This window comes from Rhipicephalus sanguineus, chromosome 8 (genome assembly GCF_013339695.2).
Source record: "Rhipicephalus sanguineus isolate Rsan-2018 chromosome 8, BIME_Rsan_1.4, whole genome shotgun sequence".
Taxonomy (NCBI): Eukaryota; Metazoa; Arthropoda; class Arachnida; order Ixodida; family Ixodidae; genus Rhipicephalus; species Rhipicephalus sanguineus.
The window spans coordinates 5,822,880-5,844,496 of record NC_051183.1 but is presented as its reverse complement, the minus strand read 5'-3'; the positions used below and the strand labels follow the sequence as shown (position 1 = coordinate 5,844,496).

At 47.4% G+C, this 21,617-nt stretch overlaps 1 protein-coding gene across 1 annotated transcript in view; it reads left to right on the top strand.

Moving 5' to 3' along the window:
- LOC119401256 (uncharacterized) overlaps positions 1-15,577 on the top strand; it is a 41,951-nt gene extending 26,374 nt beyond the window's left edge. The window contains exon 4 of the mRNA XM_037667940.1: positions 15,374-15,577. Coding sequence (XP_037523868.1) covers positions 15,374-15,463 — 90 coding nt within the window. The 3' untranslated portion in view covers positions 15,464-15,577. The remainder of the gene's footprint in view (positions 1-15,373) is intronic.
- Positions 15,578-21,617: the final 6,040 nt, after the last annotated feature.

Here is a 21,617-nt window from a genome sequence, read left to right as displayed (position 1 = left end):
CGAACGCACGAGCAAGAAGAGCTACGAAACGTATGTATACGCTCGTGTACACTATAATTATTTCCCTATTTCCTCGTGCCAATTTTATGTAGCCTCTTTGGGACATCACCTGGCCGGTAGCCTTGCGGAGAGAATACGATAGCTTGCAGCGCAAAACTCACTTCTCTCGACCTTTTGACTTCAAACCACCCGAATCCGTATTTTCCTTACTACTGGCTTGTTTCTTGACAAGTTTAGCATAGCAGGTAAGGTGCCGCGCTGGTAAATGCGAGGACGTGGGTGTGAATTCCCTCCACGACGGCCGCATTTGTTTTGTTTTATCGCTTAGGAAAACTAGGCGACAAAATGGATGTGGCCGCCGTGACGGGCATTTCGGTGGGTTGCGAAAACCGAAAACACGTGTACTTATTAGATTAAGGTGCACATTAAAGAGCCCCAGGTGGTCAAAACTGATGCGGAGTGGCCGCTATGATGCGCGTCATAATCGCATCGTGGTTTCAGCACGTAATTCTCCAAAAACAATTCATATATTAAATTTCTATGGATTCAAAACTCTAAACTGGTGGAGTGAACCTATAATAAATTCGCCCTAGATGAAAAATTATCCTAACATCTAGTTTCTTTCTGCAGAGGCAATCGGCTAAGTTATGACCAAAGAGGCAAGTAGTGGCTCGGAGCAGCACAAAATTTGTTTCAGCTTGCAGCTGACCGCAGACAAGTGGGCTGGGGAAATTCCAACCTTTCTTGGTAAAGAGCCCACTTGACAGCACGGCAAGTGCCCAGAAATTAATAGGTATGGTCTAATCATTCTGTGCGTTCCCACATTGTAAGTAACCAGCTTAATTCACAACACAGATACATAACAAATACTTCATGGTCACAACAATACTGTAGGAAATATCAGTACATTGCTTGTAAACACATGGACAACAAGTAAAATTGTACAACCAAGACATGAGCTCCTTGGATTGCTTATCCTTTTTGCTTAGAACAATTATAACACAGCAGTGTATGAGCACAAAAACAATAGTCTTAAACTGCTAAGTCAATTTTTGGAGCTGACTTCCAAGTTTTTGCCTGGCTTAATTCTCTGTTTTTGAATTCCAAATACCAAAGAATCCTAATATGTACAAACTAGGGGTGTGCGAATATTCGAGTGTCGAATTCGAATTGAATAGTACCTAATCGAATAATTCGATTCGACTTTCGAATAGCTAGTATTCGAAGTTTCGAATAATTCGACAGGACAAATATCTAAAGCGCAACAAAGGCCGATGGTGCAACTTGGTTAGGGTGGGGTGGCAAAAACTAACGCTAACGTCGTTACACTAGGCCTTCCGTTAAAACTTTCACTGACATTCTGGTTCAAAAGCGAGTGCACGCTCATCTTAAAAGAGATTGTCATTTCCGCACGTAGGAAAACACATGAGAATACTGTCAAGCCCTTCACAACTTCGTTCCCAAAACGAAGGCACGGACTTCTTGCGCAGTTCGGTCGCGTATGCTGCAAGCGCCGTAAAACGTCCCGACTTTGACCTGCGAAACCCTCGGTCATTGGCTTTGCTTGTAAAAGTTTGTTCACGCTGGGCAGTCGCCACTGCCACACTGAACCACTCGTTCAGAAACTTCCATCGTTGCGGCACGCATTTGAAACGCTGCTGTGAATGGGTGCCCGAAGATTTTTGGGCACGGAGCACCCATGGCGATGAAGCACAGGATTACCGTTGTCAGATGAGCCGTATTGCGCGACCATGGGGAAAAAACTAGCCACCGTACCCCCCTCTGTTAGCCTTTAGGAGGTTTGGAGTGGCGCTGCTAACTGGAATGGCGGCTCTTCTATCAACATGCTTGCGCGCCCATAGAAACTGAAACAAAAGCCACTCTCGAACAAGTGCGTAATGAAAATGTCGGCACGCCGTAGCATCCCTGATTTGTCCTTTGTTTTGCCGTAACTGGCAGTACACATTTTGTGTAAGTATACTATTCGATATTTTTGGCCACTATTCGATTCGATTTGAGGTGAAATTTCACAATTCGCACACCCCTAGTACAAACATTTGCAGAAACAATTTGCGACAGTGAGCACTGCAAAATGGGCCATTAGTCACCTCCATCATAATACGAAGCAGTTTCTCTGACACCCCTCTCAAGTGTGCTACAGCACCTATTTGAACAGAGAATGCTTCTTCCAATTATCTGACAAAATTGAAAGCTGCTTCTGTGGGTACTGTTAAATTACCTAGAGTCTTGTCCTGCACCTCCACTGCTTTGAACATCATGGAGATTAGGTTTGGTGAAGACAAACCTTGGCTTTTGTCTTTCAAGAGATCCTTGCACTGTAAGCATGGTGCTTTTTTCAGAAATGCCTGTACTAGGTATCCTGACACGTAACAAACTATGTTTGATTCAAGTACATCTGCTGGTTCTTCGGTGTCTGAAAGGTTTGAGCTGAAGGTGTCGGCCACAGTAGGACTTTCTTGATCGAGTCTTAATTTCTTTAGCTCAGTTAGAAGAACAGCCTTATCTGCTTGGCAGTTGCTGCCATCTGAAAGCTTGAAGAGCTTCCCGACAATGATATGCCTGAGACCGGCAGTGAACTGAAATGTGTTTGCAGTCTCGTTACAGCTGTGCTGCTGCCGAATGATCCCAAACAAGTACTCCAAGGGATCCTGATTCAGACGACGAGCGAGCAAAAACTTGGAAGTTATAGGATTCCTGCAGATCTGCCCACAGCATACAAACCGCTTTAATTGTCACCTGCCAGCCCTAAATGGTTCTTGGTTGCCTAGGTTCTTTGAATTTCCAAGAATGCAAGAATTCAATGTGCCCTGTAGAAGTATTAATTGTATACCTCATTTTTCTCTCAGCGATCTTTACACAAGAATTGTTAAATGAATCAAACAAGTGATCTATTTTCACAACAAACTCAACTGTGCTTGTGGCTCCTGGTGGAGAACATTAAATGCTATGAATGCTTCTATTGCTAGATAGACACTGTTGCTGAGCACCCAGTTTACTTTCATGTTACCAAATGCACTTTCATAGATGTGCCCTCAGTGAGTTTAGGTAGGCATTTTAGTTTCAGGTGATGTGTTGATTCATACAAATCTTAATATACCCCCAGGAAGCAACAATATCACCAACAGGAATATCATGCTTCCTCAGATTATTCCTCATACATTTCAACAGGTGGGGGACGTCAAAAATGAAGGAAATCTATTTATCAGCAATAAAGAAAGGCCTGTCAGGGCTGACACCCAGTGTTCTTGCAATAACGCAATTGCTGCTACCCTGGTCACAAACCAATGCTTTGACGAAGAGGCCACATGCCTTTAGCTCAATGATTAGCTTTTTCAATGACATTAAAAGGGGCCCTGCGCGAACTGTCCCCTCTCTTCTCAAAAAGGCTACTGGCTGTATCCATTTCTTCGCTATCCCAGAGACCACAAGTGCTGCAGTGTGCGCTGTGCCATTTGTTCTTTCTCTGGCATTATCAACATATCCATGTATGATGTCTTCCTTAGGGTCATACTGCAGATTTCTTTTTAATGAAATTTTGTCAAAACTTAGGCAGCAAGCTCTGTCTTGAATTTCCCAATTTTTTTTTTTCCTTTCCTTTGAATAACTCGAGAATCTGAGGCAGAACTCCTGTCTTTATATTTACAGCCGACAGCCACGTCCTTCAGGACTTTACTGTGGGAAGGCTCAGTACTAGGGGTTTGCGAATATTCGAGTTTCGAATACTAACTAATCGAATAATTCGATTCGACTTTCGAATAGCTAGTATTCAAACTTTCGAATAATTCGACAGTGCGAATATCTAAAACGCAACAAAGGCCAATGGTGCAACTTGGTGAAGGTGGGGTGGCTAAAACTTAACGCTAACGTCGTTACAATAGGCCTTTGTTAGAACTTTCACCGATTTTCTGGTTCGAAAATGAGCGCGTGTTTACTTTAGAGGAGGTTATGTTATTTCAGAACGTAAAAAAAAAGAAAGACAAGAAAAGTGGCAAGCCCTTCTCAACTTCACTTCCGAAACGAAGGTATGGACTTTTGAATAGTTCGGTCGCGTATGCCGCAAGTGCCGTAGGACGTCCCGAATTTGGCATGCGAAACCCTTGAGGATTGGCTTCACATGTAAAAATTTGACCACGCTGCACATTCGCCACTGCCGTACTGCACCACTCGTTCAGAAACTCCCATCGTTCCGGTGCTCAAACAAAACTCTGCTGTGAACGGGCGCCTGAAGATTTTTGGGCCCAGAGCATGGCCATGGAGCACAATAATGTGACCGTTGCCAGATGAGCCGTATTGTACAATTATACGGCAAAAAAAACTAGCTAACGTACCACCACCCTCTGTTGCCCAAGAGGTTAAGAGTGGCACGGCTAACTGGAATGGCAGCTCTTCTATCAACATGGTTTCGAGCCCATAAAACCTGAAAAAAAAAAAAAAAACCTCCCGAACAAGCACGTCACAAACCTGTCACCACGCCGTAGCTTTCTTGATTTTTCCTTTCTCTTGCTGTTACTGGCAGTGCACGTTTCGATACTATTAGATATTTTCGGCCACTATGCGGCACTATTCGATTCAAGATGAAATTTCACTATTCGCACACCCCTACTTAGTACCTTTGATAGATATTTATATGCCTCAGGGCTTGTGAAGTAAAGACTGAGAGCAAACTGTCTAAGTTGCATCGGCGATCGTCTCCCATGTTTTTTCAGTGGTTGCAGATGCATTAGAATTTCGAAAAAGCCCTTCTTTAGGTACCTGCCTGCTTCAAGAAGAAGCTGCGCATGAGATGCAATTGGTTTCTTGGACTTTTTAAGTCTTGCAAGAATTTGATGGAGGTGGGAGTTCTCGTCGCAGTAGTGCTGAAGCCTCTTCATATAACGTGGAGTGAGCACTTTCCGGGTCCTGGTCCTGGCTCTTGGGGTTCCTGGAAAATCAAAAAGCCACATCACTAATGTTAAGTCTAAGCAAGAGGTTTTAAAACTTACACTTTGGTTAAATGGTTTGCTAAGTTTGGTACACTAGAAACACGTACATTTGTATTTTAATGCAACGTATTATTACCTGGAATTTTGTGTGCATCCTTTACAAAATTTGCAAGCTATGCCCAAATTGAAATACCAGGTCAGGCTAGTGTAAAAGGCTAATTTGGTATTTTTGCATGTTATGAGAACAAAATATACACAGGCAAAAATGTATTTTTTGTCACACAGCCACGTATATGACTGGCCAAAAGTAGGCACACACCCAGTGGCAGATAGTAAAACGTTAAAACAAAAGTGCATTTATTTAATGAAAGCATCTATTTAATGTAATGAGCTGTATCATTAACCAGTTGTAGTGCCAATATTTATATATTGGGGACACATGTGGGAATAATTCCTTTTTGTTTTGTAGAATGAAGACACACTTACTGGAATTACTATGTAATCTTGCATTAATCTTGCTTTAATAAGAGGAAGAATACCTACTCTGTGTAGTTGGTGCTGTTGGCAATGGCTCCTGTGCCCCCTGGGATGCTGGCTCTTGTATTGGTGGAGAGATATTGAGGGGCACTGGAAAAGAATGCTGTATATCACTATATAAATTTAAGCAGGAGCAATGGCACTGTGCTTTATTTTTGGAAAGCTCCCACTTACTGGTCTCACTCCTTGATGCTGAGAGCTCTGGAGAGAAGTCGGGGAAATCTTGGTATTCTGAAAGTGCACATCATTACATTAATTCTATATCCGCTTTAGAAAAAAACCACATCAGATGAAATACACACTTTCAATCAAGTAAACAATCAAAATTACCATCTATGGAAGCAGCGAAACGAAGCTTCGACACTTGTGACATAAGAAATATTATTCGCGAAACCACTGCCGTTACAGGGTGGAAGGTACAAAATACTCATCAGGCAAAATTCGTTACAAAATTTAGATTTTATAGTAATCGTGAAACCAAGGAAAATGATAAGAGTTTCTGAACAATCTCGACGGTCCCAACACACACACACACACCCCTACATTCTGGCGAGATGGGTCTTAGATCTCAATATCGGGGAGGGGTATGAGACCCCCAGGGACCGCATTAACTTTAAGCCCCCTTGACTTTAAGGACTGCTGATAATAATCTAAATGTTTAACACAATCTAATCATTCATGAAGAACCCCAAAGCACTTAAACGTTCTCTTTCACCTAATACGATTACCATTACGTTCAATAATCACCGCTGTTCGCGCCCCTCGCGGATATAAAATCTCTTTTAAAAAACTTGTGCTCGATTATTAGAAACGCTGCACGCATAGCCACGTCAAATTGCCTAGGCGTCCTATTGAAAAATCACGCGCAATCCCTTTAGGTACAGTACACCAAAATCACAAACCAGACGTGTCGCGTGTGCAAGTTACACGGCAATGCAAAGCTGACACTGAACAATATGTGGTTTATGTATTCGTCATTATAGCAATATATTAGTTGATGTAAAAACTATGTCAAAGAAACGACGACGGACCATTGAACAAGAGCGGCTTACCTGTTTACGGTGCGCAATCAACAGATCGACTCCACGAAAGCGTCAAACGTACCCCTCGATCTCGATCGCTGCGGCATTCCTAAATTCGCCGGTAAACTGAGTCAGCTACTATTGCTGTAAAGATAAAAGGGCGTCTGCGAACTGAAGCGAAAGGTGCTTCCGCATTTACGTTGCCGCCGAACAATTTGAACGCCAACGGCCACGAAAAAGATGGATACAAATTGGATTATGGTCTAGTTAGTCATCACTGAAGTCTTAAAACGTTGACACTTCAATTAAAAAACAGCTATACAAATTAAGTCTAAACATAAGTAACTCTCTAGCTACCCAAAGTAAAATAACATGTTTGAATGATTGATTGGCTTGCGCAAAACAATTTCTTAAAGTTGAAAATTTGGGTGGTTTAGCGCCCCTAGCAGGGAAAATGCAAACTAAGATAGCCGACCGCTAAAAGAGGAGTTAGTAGCTCCACTCTGCGCGCATATCGGTGGAACTCGCCGCGGTCGATTTTTTCGCCCTCTGCGGCGATCGCTAGAACTTGAGACTTTCCGGGGCCTGGTTACTCCGTATACCTCCCATAGGATGCCTTAATTCATGACGTCAGCGCTGGCAGCGCCAAACGTCCCTTCAGTTAATATTCTGGTGGCTGGGATTCAGAGACTCGAACGGCAGAATGGCGGCGCACACGGTATGCGTCGTCATGGTAGTCATGGCAACACTAACACCAGCCGCGCCTCCTTTCCTAGCACCCTCGCGCGCGCCGTGTTTTTCTTTGTTTTGTTTGCGTGCGTGGGCTCCCTCTCCCTTTCTTTTATGACCCCCTCGCCCCTCCTCCGCGTGCTGCGCCGTGCAGCGCGCCGGGCGCTTTTTTTTTTTTTTGCATCCGCTGCGCGTACTGCGCCGCGCGTTCGTTGCGCGTTTGAATGTGCGCAATTTGCAATCAGGCATTCTGCAAACACTGCAGTCGTGCAGCATGTGCCAGAACGCAAAAGAATGAATTGCACTCACAACACAAAATATCTTTGGTCTCTTTTTATTCTCCTCGTTTCCGAAAATCAACATTCTATCAAATGTGGTGCGATACAGGCTCAGGATGTTAACATACACGTGTTCATGATCACTAAACAACACGAAAGTTCTCGGCAATGTTAAGAATTTAAAGAACAGTGGAAAAAAAAAAACATAACATAACACTAGGGCACATATTCAAAAACACAATATTTATACTGACAAAAGTGCAGAACAGCTTCTGATATATGCGCACGATATTGCACAAAATTATCATAACTAACAAAATTGAACATTCCTGAAATGCAAAAACAATGAAAGCAGTTGAAATACCCAAAAGTAGAATAATAATCTAACGATCATTTTAAAGATGTCAAAATGAACTCCACATATAACACAACTAATATTGGCCGCACTTTATTGACTACATTTCCAAAAACGTTGATTTTCATATAACTAGTGATGATAAACGCGGAGAAAATGAACGGCTGATATCGGATGATTCATGGCATCTCTTCTTGAAGTGCGCCGATTCTGCAATTCTTCAGCTTTTCTCTAGGCGCACCGATCAGCTGTGTTGCGTTCCGAAATACACCCTAAAGAAAAGGGCAAGTTTCAATCAGGTAAAGAGCGCCGTCGATTCGTGCAAAAGTGAACTCGTTTGTTCGTCTCAGAGCAGCACAAGTTTTCATACATCTACCTAATGTCTCACAAACGTGGAGGCGATGGGGAGTAATTAACCGGAGACAAATGCAAAGCACACACTCAAGCACGCGGTTCTGTGAGAGTTGTAAACCTGTAACTATAGTTACTTTGCATGGGCTTCATGTCCGCTGCTTGTTCGTATAACGATTTAAACGCAGCATCCTGCCCTTTTCAAATCAGTCATTTTTGAAAACAGTAACTGTAGCCCCACTGCAGAGAACAGCTACTTGGTATGGACGTGAATTCAAATAGACACAATGAAAACCGCGACTCAAAGTTTGTTGTCTGTCTGTCAAAGGGCACGCTCACCTGTCGTTCTTTTGGGGGCCGGCACATATATTCCAGGACTCGTTCTGGAAGTATTCAAGCAACAAAGCACTATGCACGAACAGCGCGAGTCGTAAAACATCGCGTCGCACAAGCACACAGCGAGCGAGCACCATGAAACGGACGAGCGACGGTGGCTAACGCACGCCTTACCAACGCCAGACACGAAACTTCCTAACGGATTTCAAAGTCGGCGGCGCCAGCAAGGCGGCGGAAAGCGCGCCTCTCGCAGGAAAGGGAGTTGATCCCGCCAGAGAGGGGGTTGAAGAGAGTTGGGAGGAAAGAGACGGAACGCAGATTTTAACTCTGATCCCAGTCAACAGATGGCGCCTCAATTTGCCATACCCGTCACGTGGGTTTCTTTCACTAGCCTGTTCTAGCCACCATAATTGCGCTGAGCCGCCATCTTGTTTGGACAGCAAAGTAGCCTGCATCGTTTTTGTCTTTCTCGAAGCTGTCTGCTTTGCCGGCTACGTGAGAATTGGAATGGGACTTAAGATAGCCGCTGTCCACTCAGCTGTCTATTTAGCCGTCTACGGTGAGTATTGGAACACACCCCTAATCGATCCTTCGTCGTCCGTGTTGCGTCGCGCTCGCCGTCGACGTTCTCGGTTAGTCCCTGCAGTCACCGTCTATCAGCGCCCGCCTGACGAGCCGCTCGACTCCGTCGCCTGTAACCCGGTCGCCGTCGAGCTTGGCAGGTTAGGCCTAACTGTCTTCGGCCTCCGCTTCTTCGTGTCGCCTGGCCAAACTGATGACGTGGCGCTCCGGGGACTGTCGTGTGGGTTGCCGCCGTCCGGCCAAGAAGGTCAAGTGCTGCCGGTGCACCGGGAACTGCTGCGATGAGGCCGCCGCAAGTTCGGGTAGCTTCGCTCGGTGTCTGCCAAGGTCGACGGCTGCTTCCCGGTCCTCTCATGCCGCTGCCTCCACACTCTAAGAAAAAAGAGAGTCAAAAGAGGGTCATGGAACCGTGACTCTCTTTGGGTGTCCACCTGACCCCTTTTGGAAGGTACAGGCAGAGAAAAAGAGTTCGCATTTGGGAAGGAGTCACTGGACCCTCCTGAAGCGCGTTTCGATTGGCTTCGGTATACGGAAGAGCCGCCGTATACGCCGTACATATCGCGCGCTTGCCCTTTGGCGCCGTTGCGGCGCCTTGCTCGGCGACGCAGACATGACGCAGACGGGGTTGGCGCCGGGGTGGCGTGCCGCTCTCCTCTCTCAGTCGTCTCAGTTGTCTCAGTCTCCTCGTCTATTGGAATGCGTTGCGTGGTTGCGTCGGTTGCGTTGGTTGCGCGTCTTCGGTGGTGTTGACGCCGGCTCCGTGCACGAAGTGACGCTTGGAGGGCGGAATATTCATGGAGCTGCGGACACCGACGACGGGCGCCAGTTAACGGTGAGTGTACTGCTTTCGTAGGTACAAATTATACAGCTTTAGCTGGGCGTCCGCAGCAGCCTTGCTGAAGTTATCTAACAGCCATTTCCAACAGCAGCCTGCGTCCGCGGGGCTGTTGCGGATGCCCAACTAAAGCTGTCAGTTAACGAGTTACCACCGTTATGCGCGTTGCTGTACAAGCTCCCATAAAGCGAGCGATGCAAACAGCTATCGAGGGTCATTTCTTGCTGATCGCACGTTGTGTCTGCACTACTGAAGGTGCAAGATGTCGTTTTGAGATGCACTTTAGTCTACTTCATAATAACATTTCCATCGACCTTGAGTGTACAGCGTGCTTCCGCGCGTGGGAACGTGAAAAAAAAAAAGCCTTTGTACAGAACGCTCAGACGCACTATATATAATGGTTTTTGTTGGCTTAAAGACGGTAGTTTGAGGTGCAGATATAGTACGGTGGCTTCCAGAACGTACGCGGTAGTCATTCAAGTTGGACACGCCTCGCCGGTAAAGTGAAAAAGCTCTAGACTTTCGACGGCGCGCGTTGTTGCGGCCTCCGCCGTGCACTCTTTTCCCTCGTTTCTGTTTGCTGTTTTCGTGGTTTGCATATACTGCGATGACGTTGGGCGTTATAGCAGAATCGAGTGAGTGTACGTGATTGTGGGAGTTATGTGCGCTAATTCTAGCATATGACATGTCTGATCTCGACGTAGACGGCGTACGCACGCGCTGTGTGTCGATCGGGCCCTAGTACTCGCATCTGTTTATCTGAGTATTTAGGGTTGGGTTACGTTTGTAAAACATGCGGTCAATAACCGCTCACGGCATGCCCCTGGCTGCCGGAGGATGTGCTTTGTTGTTTTGTTGTTAGCCTTTATTATGTCTGTGAAAGCCACTTATTGTGTAGGTTTTGCAAACCTTTACTGCAATTTCATTTTCTCATCATAATATCACGTTCTGTTTTTCAGATACCGTTTTTCATGGTGCTCACGCTGGACAGGAGCGACAACCTAGCAAGCCACAAGTCTGATGCCTCAAGCCGTCGCCACTTTTTGATTTATTCTTAATCACAAGGAATAAATATGGAAACATGATGGCGATTTCTGCTGTTCATTTAGCACTGATGTGATCGGGGTTCTGCCCAGAGGACCGGAGCCAGCCAGAGTCCCGGGGAGATGTCGAGGAGAGGAGCCCGGAGCTGTTAACAGTAACGTTTATTTACAGGTAGCGTGTTGCTACATGATGGGGTTAGCATCATGGAAGCTCTCGGAGCTCGTGAGAGCTTGAGAGAACTTGTGAGAGCTCGTCGGGAGCGCATCGGCGCTCGCATTTTATGTCATGTCCTTCCCAGGAAAAAACAATAGAGGCCAGGACAGTCCAATGAAAATTTCCATCTTCACCTCCGCCCCCAAAAGGGGAAGGTGAAACGCCGCCTCCTTCCCAACCCACGAAAGGAGAAAGAGGCACATCCAGTTCGTCCCATGGCGAGGGAAAAACACTGCCCACCGCGCACTACACGGCACAGCACGAAGACGTTGAGTCTTACGTGGAAGTCAATTTCGTAGTCTGTTGCAATGATGGGTATGCGCGAGGCAGACCACGAATTCTGGAAACAGCGGCAACAAGGCGCCACGGAGAACGTGGGAAATGCATCCGCAGACGGTTCCCAGACGCTGGGTCCTTTGTCCGGGGCACCTTGACGACAAAGCAAGCCGCCTCGACGGCCAACAACTCTTCCCAATCCGTCAGTCGGTCAGGCGTGCCCAAAGGGTTTTACGAGGGGCGCAGACAACCTGAGAATAATAGACGAACGACCTTCGTGTTGTCGCCGCTCTTGGGGCATCTCTGGAACCGCTGACCCGGAAGAAATCAGGGTAGTCTTAGCCGCAACGTCTCATGAGTCAAAGCGGCGCCAAGCCAGGCAGGCCGATCATAACAGCACCATATGACACTGTGCACATCACAGTCACACATTTTAGGTGGCTATACTCATAGAAGCATGTAAATGAGGAATACCCAAACTTCTTAATTGGAAATCACAGACCATCTTTTCGCGCTTTCTATATAACTTTGTTGGAAAATATGTGTTGTTTTGACGAGCTTTATTAAAATAATGCTAAAACTGAACTATTCTTTTCCTACAGTCGCTGGGCAGAACGGCAAGTATTATTGGACATAGTTAAAATGAATACTCCACTATTTTCAACAGTAGTCGCGCAAAAGTAGAGCAAGGATCAAATGAGTAGCTTAAAATAGACCCTTTTCATAAATACGCCACCTGACGGTGGGCTTTTCGTCAGTTTCGCTTCGCAAAGGAGCGTGGGATAGCCCGCGCCATCGTGAGGGCATGGAAAGCGAGCCGTCAAATGCGTGAGTGCTGTGATGTTTGTGTTGGCGGCTAGTTCTCCGTGTCATCCGCTGAAATCTCACCGTTTGCGTGCTTGAACGAGCTCTTAGTACTCTCCGTTGGTCTTTCTGAGGTGCTTCCGATGCACAATGAGCAACATTTTGTACCCTTCAACGGGTTGGACGAGCAGTTTGGCTCGACTGCCGCGGTTGCGGGACCGTGACCACAGCCAACTCGCGTGCGCGCCCGGACCGGGAAAAAAAGGCTCGCCGAAGCTACAAACTTCTCACCGAAAGCTACAAACTACAAACTTCTCACCGAAGGAAAGGAAGGACGTCACTGTCGCGGAACTATGCGACCGCCGCTACCGGTGAAAATCCTGTCCGCCGCAAGCCACACCACGCAACTATTTTCCGGACGCCACGCGTTGGGTATATTTGTATGCAGTGGCGTAGCCAGGGAGGGGGGGGGGGGTACACCGGGCCCGTGCCCCCCTCCGAAAGTTTCTTTTTTTTTTTTGCCATGGCACACAGAGCACAAAATGACACTCTACCACATCTGCCTGCCCGGCCCTCACTTCAGATCAAGTTGCCCCACCCCCGAAAAAAATTTCTGCCTACGCCCCTGCTTGTATGTACTAAATGAACGGTACGCAAGTTCATTTTTTTATTTTTACGAACCCTCGCAGTATTTCTGCACAAACAATCTATCGCAATGCACCGCATGCAGACACTCGGGAGAAGACTATTCATTCGTAAAAGCAAGGCTACACATGGCGCTGTGAAATAAGCACGTCCGTTTCTGTAGCGCGTTTACAAAACGGCGCCCTTCCGCACGTTCGTTTGACATCACGTACGGAGAGAGAGCACGTGAGTTTGCTGTTCAAGTTATATCGTGTACCTTATCGCTGTTCTCGTCGCGATATCCTCGATGGTGGCACATGGGAACGCAGCACTTCTGCAGCATTGCAGCACGCCGTCTCTACGAAAAACGTTGATGGCATTTCACGATTATGTCACGCACTGGCACATTGCCGAAGCCAGCGTCGTCTGCTGCGGTGCCCTCACAATGGCGGCAGACTGTAGTTTGCGTGCGCGGCGCTAGGGGCGCCCTTTTTCGAAAAGGGTCTATACTTGTGGAGTCGCTTGATGCTTCGGTGTGGGTCCCTTGACCCCCGTAGGAGCGTTGCCGACAAAAGTCGTCTGACTCCTTATAAGTGGTAACGTGATCCTCCCGATGAGAGTCTTTGCACTCTTCCTAGAGGGTCAGGGGACTCTCCTAGAGCGAGCCGACCCTGACCCACCGAGAGAGTCACCGTGACTATTTAAAGAGAGTCCTATACGTGGCAAGTCAGAACTCTCCGAAAAGAGTCATGTATACTCTTTTTTTTCTTAGAGTGCAGCTCCGGGCGCCTGCTGCGCTCGCCGCGAGTGCGACGCCGACTCCTTCCACCTTTCTCGCACGGCGCTCCACCGAACAATGTCCGCCTCTTCTCTTGGGGTTTCGCACCTCGGCTCGGCTGGCGTGCCACGAGCCCTTCCCCGGCCAATCGCGTGCGCGGACGTGGCAGGAGTGCATACCATCGGGGGATATTCCATGCTGCGCACACCATCGCCACCACCGACATTCGGCACGTGCCCCGTGCCCCTTTACTGATGACAGCTATACCGTTTTTCACAACCTTAGAATGCTTCGACGAGAAGTTTAACAGATTTTGAAGATATAGGAGAATACTGTCAGAATATTTGTTTCTTCTGAAACGTTAAGGAAATGTCTAGAAATTGTATTCCACCATTCTCAGGCAATTCTTCAGTAAAGTTTAGCCCTGCTCCATTTAACTGAAATTGTTCACTCACTGAGGTAAGCACAGATTCAAAGTCGTCACCAATACAAAAATTAAGTAACCCTACCATGGTTGCAGAAAGCAATAGTAACAAGCGTGTCGTAGGTATTCCTTACATTCACAGTAGAGACGGCGTTGAAGTTGACTTTACGGCTACCAATAAGCTGGATAACTATGCGCCGCCGCACAGAGAATGAATGAGTTGACAAGAAGCGGACTGACATTTGTTTCGTGAAAGACACCAACAAATTTACTGATTGCCGTACATTTGTGGTCTATAAAGTTCCTCTTAGCTGCGGCCGCTTCTACACATGGCAGGCGGGCCGCTGGTGTTAATTAAGCAGAGATTAAGAGAACATAAAGGGGTCGCTAACCATCTAATACATTGTCGAGAGGCCGGAATTCGATGTACGCGCAGTTTTGTTATCTCTCACGCAGACCCCCATGCGATAGGTATTGCCTGGGCATGCGCAGATAAGCTTTCTTTACCTGCTACCTTCTTTTCCGCCGCTGCGTGCCTTTTCAGTTGTTAGTCGGCGTTTGCGTTGACTTCTCTCTTGTGTCAGTGTTTGCACGTCCAGTCTTTTAACATGGCCGCTCTTTATAAGCAGCGGTCGGTAGTGGTCATGTACTACGCAGCTGCGTCAAGTGTGCCGAACTTGCTTGGGTTATGCCTAGGCCTGGGAGAGGGGGGGGGGGGGCACTTGCTGGAGGCCTTGACTATTTGAGAAAAACACGTATTTTCAATATTTATTTTCGGTAAAACACCCCTCCGGCTCGAACTGTGGTCTTTATTCCTTGCATTCATCTGATTTTTCGCTCACCGACAACGCCACCGACGCCGCTACTGCATTTTCCTCGCCACGAGCTCCTTAGCGTTATGACGTCAAGATTTCCAAAGTCTGTTCTCACCGTTCCGGGGTTGATATAAACTGTAAACAGCGTGTGGCGCATACCCACATGGCCGCGGTAGGCGGATATGCGTTACACGAGGCCGAGCGAAAGCCCTTCATTACGTGCACGACAGGCATTTCACGTCATTCATTTCGTGACCTATGTGTTCGTCATACACTGATGTCCTCCTTTGTTAATTTTGGTATGTGCCAAGTTAAGGAGACGGCTACGAGAGCGCCCAGACGTAGGCGGCTAGATAGATAGATAGAAACCGTCAAAGTGCCTTTGGTTCGTTAAGAAACGCTTCGCCTTTATTAACAACGCTCGCAGATGGCCGGCTCCATCATCACGTACGCCGTCATCCTAGTGCAGACAAGCGACGAACTCGCCGATCACGTAGATGTCTCCCGGCTGGTCTGAACACAAGCTTGGAATGACTCGGCAAGAAAGTCATCGCCGAGAACAAAATAGGCTTTTCGTGATTCACCCAAAGCCGGCGCTCACTCCTTGAACACTGTTAAATACGAGCGCTTAATAAAACTATTTTGCCTGCTGACCCGGTTGCTTTTCTTCGTTCAATCCTTAGCTTTCACCCTTTCTTTTTTCATGCAGTCATTAGTTGCAGATATGTTAATTGATTCGTTGATGGCACAACATATCTCTAAAACTTACCCGGTGCCTCTCTTTAAATTTCGGGACTGTGATGCCGAAGAACCTTTGTTCGGATTCTTTCACAAGTACCCTACTGGCGAAACTTCTCCTCATTTCAACTTGTGTCCGAGCACCAGAGCCGACTTCAATCACGTCTTTGTGAATTGCCCAAACAAACCCAAGCCCCCGTGGCAAGGGTCAGAACACCAGGAGCGATGGGAGGCTGCTCTGCGCAACTCACAACCGGAGTTACAGCTCCGGACAGTGGGCTGGGCCAGAGGGGTCACGAAGCACAGAAGTGTCCGGCCACCTAGAGCGGCCCGAGGGCTCATCGTCGTCCTGCTTCCGCTCCCCCCCCCCCCCCCGTCACATGATTCTTTCACGAATCAATAAAGTTGTTTACCTACCTACCTATCCTAAGATCCTTAGCAAGGCGGTTCTGAATGCTAGGAGTGTGACGTTTTTATTTCATTGTCTTTTTGAGTGTATTACTTGTGTAGAATTATCCGAGGACTTCTATTACTAGTTTTTTGGTACGCTTTGGCATATGCAGTTGTATGCAGGACATGACCAAATTAGAAAAGTACCCTCAAACATAATCTGGCCTCTGGTTATGCATAAAAAGTTCAGAGAATCGCTCGTAAGATACTTCTCACAATTCTACAACTCCAACATCATCCGCTGTAGTGAAATAAAAGAAAAACGCTGACCAAGCTCAAAGACAAAAACAAAACAAAACAAAACATGGTTGACTCCTCCGTCATAGGAATCATAGGAATCATAACGCGAAAGTAAAACCTGTCCTTATCAAGTAGTTGAATTTTTACTGTACCTTGATGTAACAGGCCTTGTTCAATGTCTATTGGTGTTTGGCAGCTATAGCACCGTTTAACGTGGTTGCACCCAAGTTGACGCTTGGTGGCACAACTCCATCCGACGTCTAACGTCCATGATCAACGATTAGACAAATTTTTGTGGTAGCTGTAGTAGCTAATGGTGAGAGCGTAATCAGAGAAAGCGATGCGACAGCCAGATGAGCGTCTACTAAAGTCCATTTCGTTGCCATTCCGCGGCATGTGTAAGAGTAAACAGAACACCACGGCAGGACTACAGGGAAACGCAACGCGCGTCTTGTCTCCACTCTAACCCGGTCGCGATTTTTCTCGGGGCGAGCGTAAGCGGGAAACGCGGTACAGAAGCAGGCACGCGTCGCAGAGCTATTTTAACACGAAAGTGTTTTATGCCGGGGTGCACCAAGATTTCAGTGACGTATTTCCGTCACGGAAATGACGTCGAAAAAATTTACACGATCAGATGGCAAAGAAAAAAAGTTCCATTAACGAGCATCGAACACATGACCGCTCGGTCCGCAACAACAGATGCCGGGCACACTATCCACTGCGCCACGGTCACAGACTATAGAGGCTTTACAAAGGCGCCTTTTATATCTACCACTCTCCCGGTCGGCGGGGTAGTGTTGCCCTCTGGGAGCGGTAAGGTAAAGCAATTCTTCATTACCGTGGCCTCCACGATTAGCACCTGCAACGCGTTACACGTACGTCCCATTCGGCGCGTTTTCAATAGAAGTTCAATTTTGTCAAGGCCTTAACACACCGCGAGGTGGCGATCTTAGCGCAAGCGTCGTAAAAGCGTCGGCCTGGCTCATAGCATCACGCTAATCCAAACCAAAAATAGCTCTGCGACGCGCGCCTGCGTTCCCCGCTCAGGCGCTCGCCCCGAGAAAAATCGCGGCCGGGCTACCGGGGCAGCACGACGCGCTTCGCGTTTCCCTCTAGTCCGGCCGTGGTGTTCAATCACATTTTAACATGCCGCGGGATGGCGACCAAGTTCTGCGTCTAATATCTGACGCTGTTCTGGCTATCACTCCTCGTTCTCTGATTACGCTTTCACCGTTAACTACTACAGCTACCACAAGGGTTTGTTTAATCATTTAACATGGACGTTAGTAGTCGGGATGGAGATGCACCACCAATCATCAAAGTGGGTGCATCCACGTTAAACGGTGCTATAGGTGCCAGATATCAATTTACATTGTACAAACTCTCTTATATCAATGTACAGTAAACATTCAGTTACTTCTGTAAGGGCACGCTTTACTTTCGTGTTATTCCGATTCCTATGACGGAGGGATCAACCATCTTTTTTTAATATGGATGGATGCTATGAACCACGACCTACTGTACTGTTGACCTGCACAGATAGCGGGCTCCTATGGGAGCGCGGGTCCCCGCTCTCGTTCAACCGCTCGCCGTTGGCGGCACTTCCTATAACTGTTCGTGGGAAGTCCTATAACCTGTATGCTCTCAGATCACGTGGGAAGTCAGAAACAAATAATCAAGTATTGATTATTGTCTCATGTCTGAAGGAATTTATCACAAACTGAGGGAAATCAGAGTAGACGAGGAAGGGATTAAAAGCTTGGGTAGCGATCATAAACGAATAGCATTACAAATGGGATATAAGACTGGAAATAAGAGCATGGAATCAGAGTCTGGCACCTCGTATTTAAATGAAAAACAAATAATAAATATAGCCTCAAGAGTCGAGGAAGAGAGAGAGAGAGAGAGAGAATAAGAATAAAAGAAAGGCGGGAAGGTTAACCAGGGCTGAGCACGGTATACAAATGACGAGTCACACGATACAACTCAAAAGAGGAATTGTTTTTTAATGCCCGCTACAACACGCGAACACCTGCACAAGAGTCGAGGAAGAAGTAGGCAAAATACTAGGCAAGGACTGGGAGTACAGTGAGCTGTTAGATCTAATGACGAAAGAGATAGGGAGAGAGAAGAAAACTATTTGCTGGAAAGGAAAGAGGAAGCCAAAAAGTTGGTGGAACAAGGAAATCCGGGAAGCGATCGAGAAGCGGCGCGAAGCATCACGGGAGCATAGAAGGGCAAAAAAAGGAGAAGCCGCCGCAGGACGAAGTCAACAAAATATGGGAAATATATTTAGAGAAAAAATCCATTGTACAGAAATTGGTCGAGGCAAAAATTAAAGGTGAAAGTGAACGCTGGGTGACAGAGATTCACGAAAAAAAGGAGGCCGCACCTAGGATATTTCGGAGCCACATAAAGGCACTAGGTAGGAAGTCTATCACAATGCGACAACATATTGTAGATGAAGGAGGAAATCAATTGGAAGGGCACGAAGCGCTAGGTTACATCCGAAAGGTAACAGCCGATTCGTTTAAAAAGAGCGTCCAGGGGATTTCCCCGGTGAGTAAAAAGGTGGCGGAGAGAGCAACCGAGGAAGAGCTAGTACTTGATAATTTCAACTGAAAAAAGGCCGAAGGAAAAATTCCAAAGCGCACTGCCGCGGGTTTAGATGGGATTCCCGTTGGCCTCATTAACGAACTAGGACATTGCACTAAAGAAGCACTGCTGAAAGCCGTAGAAAATTGCTTAAAGGGACACTAAAGGCAAATATTAAGTCGACGTTGATTGTTAAAATAGCGGCCCAGAAACCTCGTAGCGCTGCTTTTGTGCCAAGGAAGTGCTTATTTTGAAATAAAATCACGTTTTTAGTGGTCCGCATCGCGTTAGCGCGCTTCAAATCTCCCGCCTGAAAATACGACTCTCATACGTCACTGCTGCCGTGCCCAACGTTGCCCGCTTTTACTGCGCGGCCGCCGACACTAGTAGCAGCCGAGCGGAAGTAGCGGGACCCACAGTAGCAACAACGGCGCTGCGGCAAAGACTTGCTCGAATGGGCACATTCAAAGCCGTCACCAAGTTGCGGTTGGTCTCGTAATCCTCAGTACGAAAATGCAGCGAGCACACACGCAGAGGTTTTGACTGTTTAGCACACTGGCGCAATGGCATGACACTAAGCCACTTCGAGCGTAAGGGTTCATTCCGCGGCACCCAGTGAAAAGACACACCGGTTTCCTTGCTGCAGCACTGGCGTTGTGCACCATTCGGGCATCCGGCAATATCACACGCATGCGGCATTTTGTCGAACTTTCTGTCAGAGCGACTTTCACGAGCGCGCAAAACACGCACGGCAGTACGCGATCCCGAAACTACCACTGAGACGGGCGAGGCACAGTTCGGCGAAAACGGAACCTTTGAACCACGCGCGCCGTTCCCCATGGCAACGCCACGGAGGTTTTGTTTTCCATGAATCAAGCGGAAACGAACAAACAGCATTTTGTTACGTCTTTTGATGCTCGGAATGTTCTTTTTTTACTGCTGCTAGTTTGATTACTAGTGATTTATTGTAGGCCGACTTCCCTACGTCATCGGGATCACTTCGAAAATGTCCCACTCGTGGCGCTCATCATGTGATACATTTAGCTTAATTTCTCGGTAAGTAGGGCACTGCTGTCGATAATATTGCCGTTTTAGAAGTTGTCATACATTGGGCTTTCACTCTGACATAAATTGTTATTTGCCTTTAGTGTCCCTGGATAGTTGGCGAAAAAAAAGTAGAATGAACTTAATCTATAAAGGCAAGGGAGAAAAGGATAACACCCGCTCGTATAGACCACTAACCATTACATCTGTACTATACAGGTTGGCGATGCAAGCAGTAAAAATGAAAATAGAAACATGACATAACGATATTTTGGGAGAACTTCAGAACGGATTTCGAGTCGACAGGCGGTTAGACGATAACCTGTTTGTTCGCACTGAGTGTATAAAAATAATGTTACGAGAAAACGTATATTTACAAATATATACAAGCAGAAATAGACGCTGAGACAATGGCGGACCGGAGCCTGTCCCTTCAGCACTTCGTCGTTGTCCCTCTTCCAGAGTGGGCCCCACTACTACCTTGTGCCACTGGCCCACTGCTACCTTGTGACACTACCCCGCGGCGTAAAAGCGCCGACCCGGCGCTGGTCACGGAAGTAGTGAGGTGGACGGCACATATGGTTTCAGTCTTACGACGTGCACAACAGTGGGTGGCGTTGGCGTTGACTGCACTGAATCGGCGACTCGCTGTATTTCATATGTGAGGTCAGTGACCTTCCGCAGGACTTTGTATGGTCCGTCATAGCGACATAACAACTTTTCTGAGAGACCGATGCGACGACATGGGGTCCACAACAGGACAAGTGAACCGGGTTCATAAGAGACATCTCGGTGTCGGCGATCATACAGGTCTTTTTGAGAGGCCTGAGATGCTGTGAGGCGCTCTCGGGCAATCCGTCGTGCTGTGTCGGCTCGGGCAATGGCATCGAGAACGTATGTGACAGGCGAGTTCGAGCCAGTGGGAAGCAGCGTGTCAAGAGGGAGGGATGGCTCACGTCCATACAGAAGATAAAACGGGGAATAACCTGTGGTGTCATGCCTGGAGGAGTTGTAAGCGAATGTGACGTAGGGTAACGCTGCGTCCCAGTCGCGGTGGTCGGCAGAAGCGTACATCGACAACATGTCGGTGAGAGTGCGGTTCAGGCGCTCCGTAAGCCCATTAGTTTGCGGGTGGTGTGCCGTTGTGAACTTGTGGTTTGTAGAACAGGAACGAACAATGTCCTGGATGACGCGGGACAAGAAGTATCGGCCTTGGTCGGTGAGAAGCTGGCGAGGAGCACCGTGATGCAAGATGATGTCATGCAGTAGAAAGTCGGCGACATCAGTTGCGCAGCTGGTGGGAAGAGCGCGGGTAATGGCGTAACGTGTGGCGTAGTCAGTCGCTACGGCGACCCACTTGTTCCCGGATGCAGAAGTGGGGAATGGTCCGAGGAGGTCGAGCCCGACGCGGTAGAATGGTTCGGCGGGGATGTCAATAGGCTGAAGGTGGCCGGCTGGAAGCATTGTTGGTCGTTTTCGACGTTGACAGAGGTCGCAGCTGCTGACGTACTTTTGCACGGAGCGATAGAGGCCTGGCCAGAAGAAACGGCGCCGGACGCGATCGTAAGTGCGTGTAACTCCAAGGTGACCGGCGGTAGGTTCAT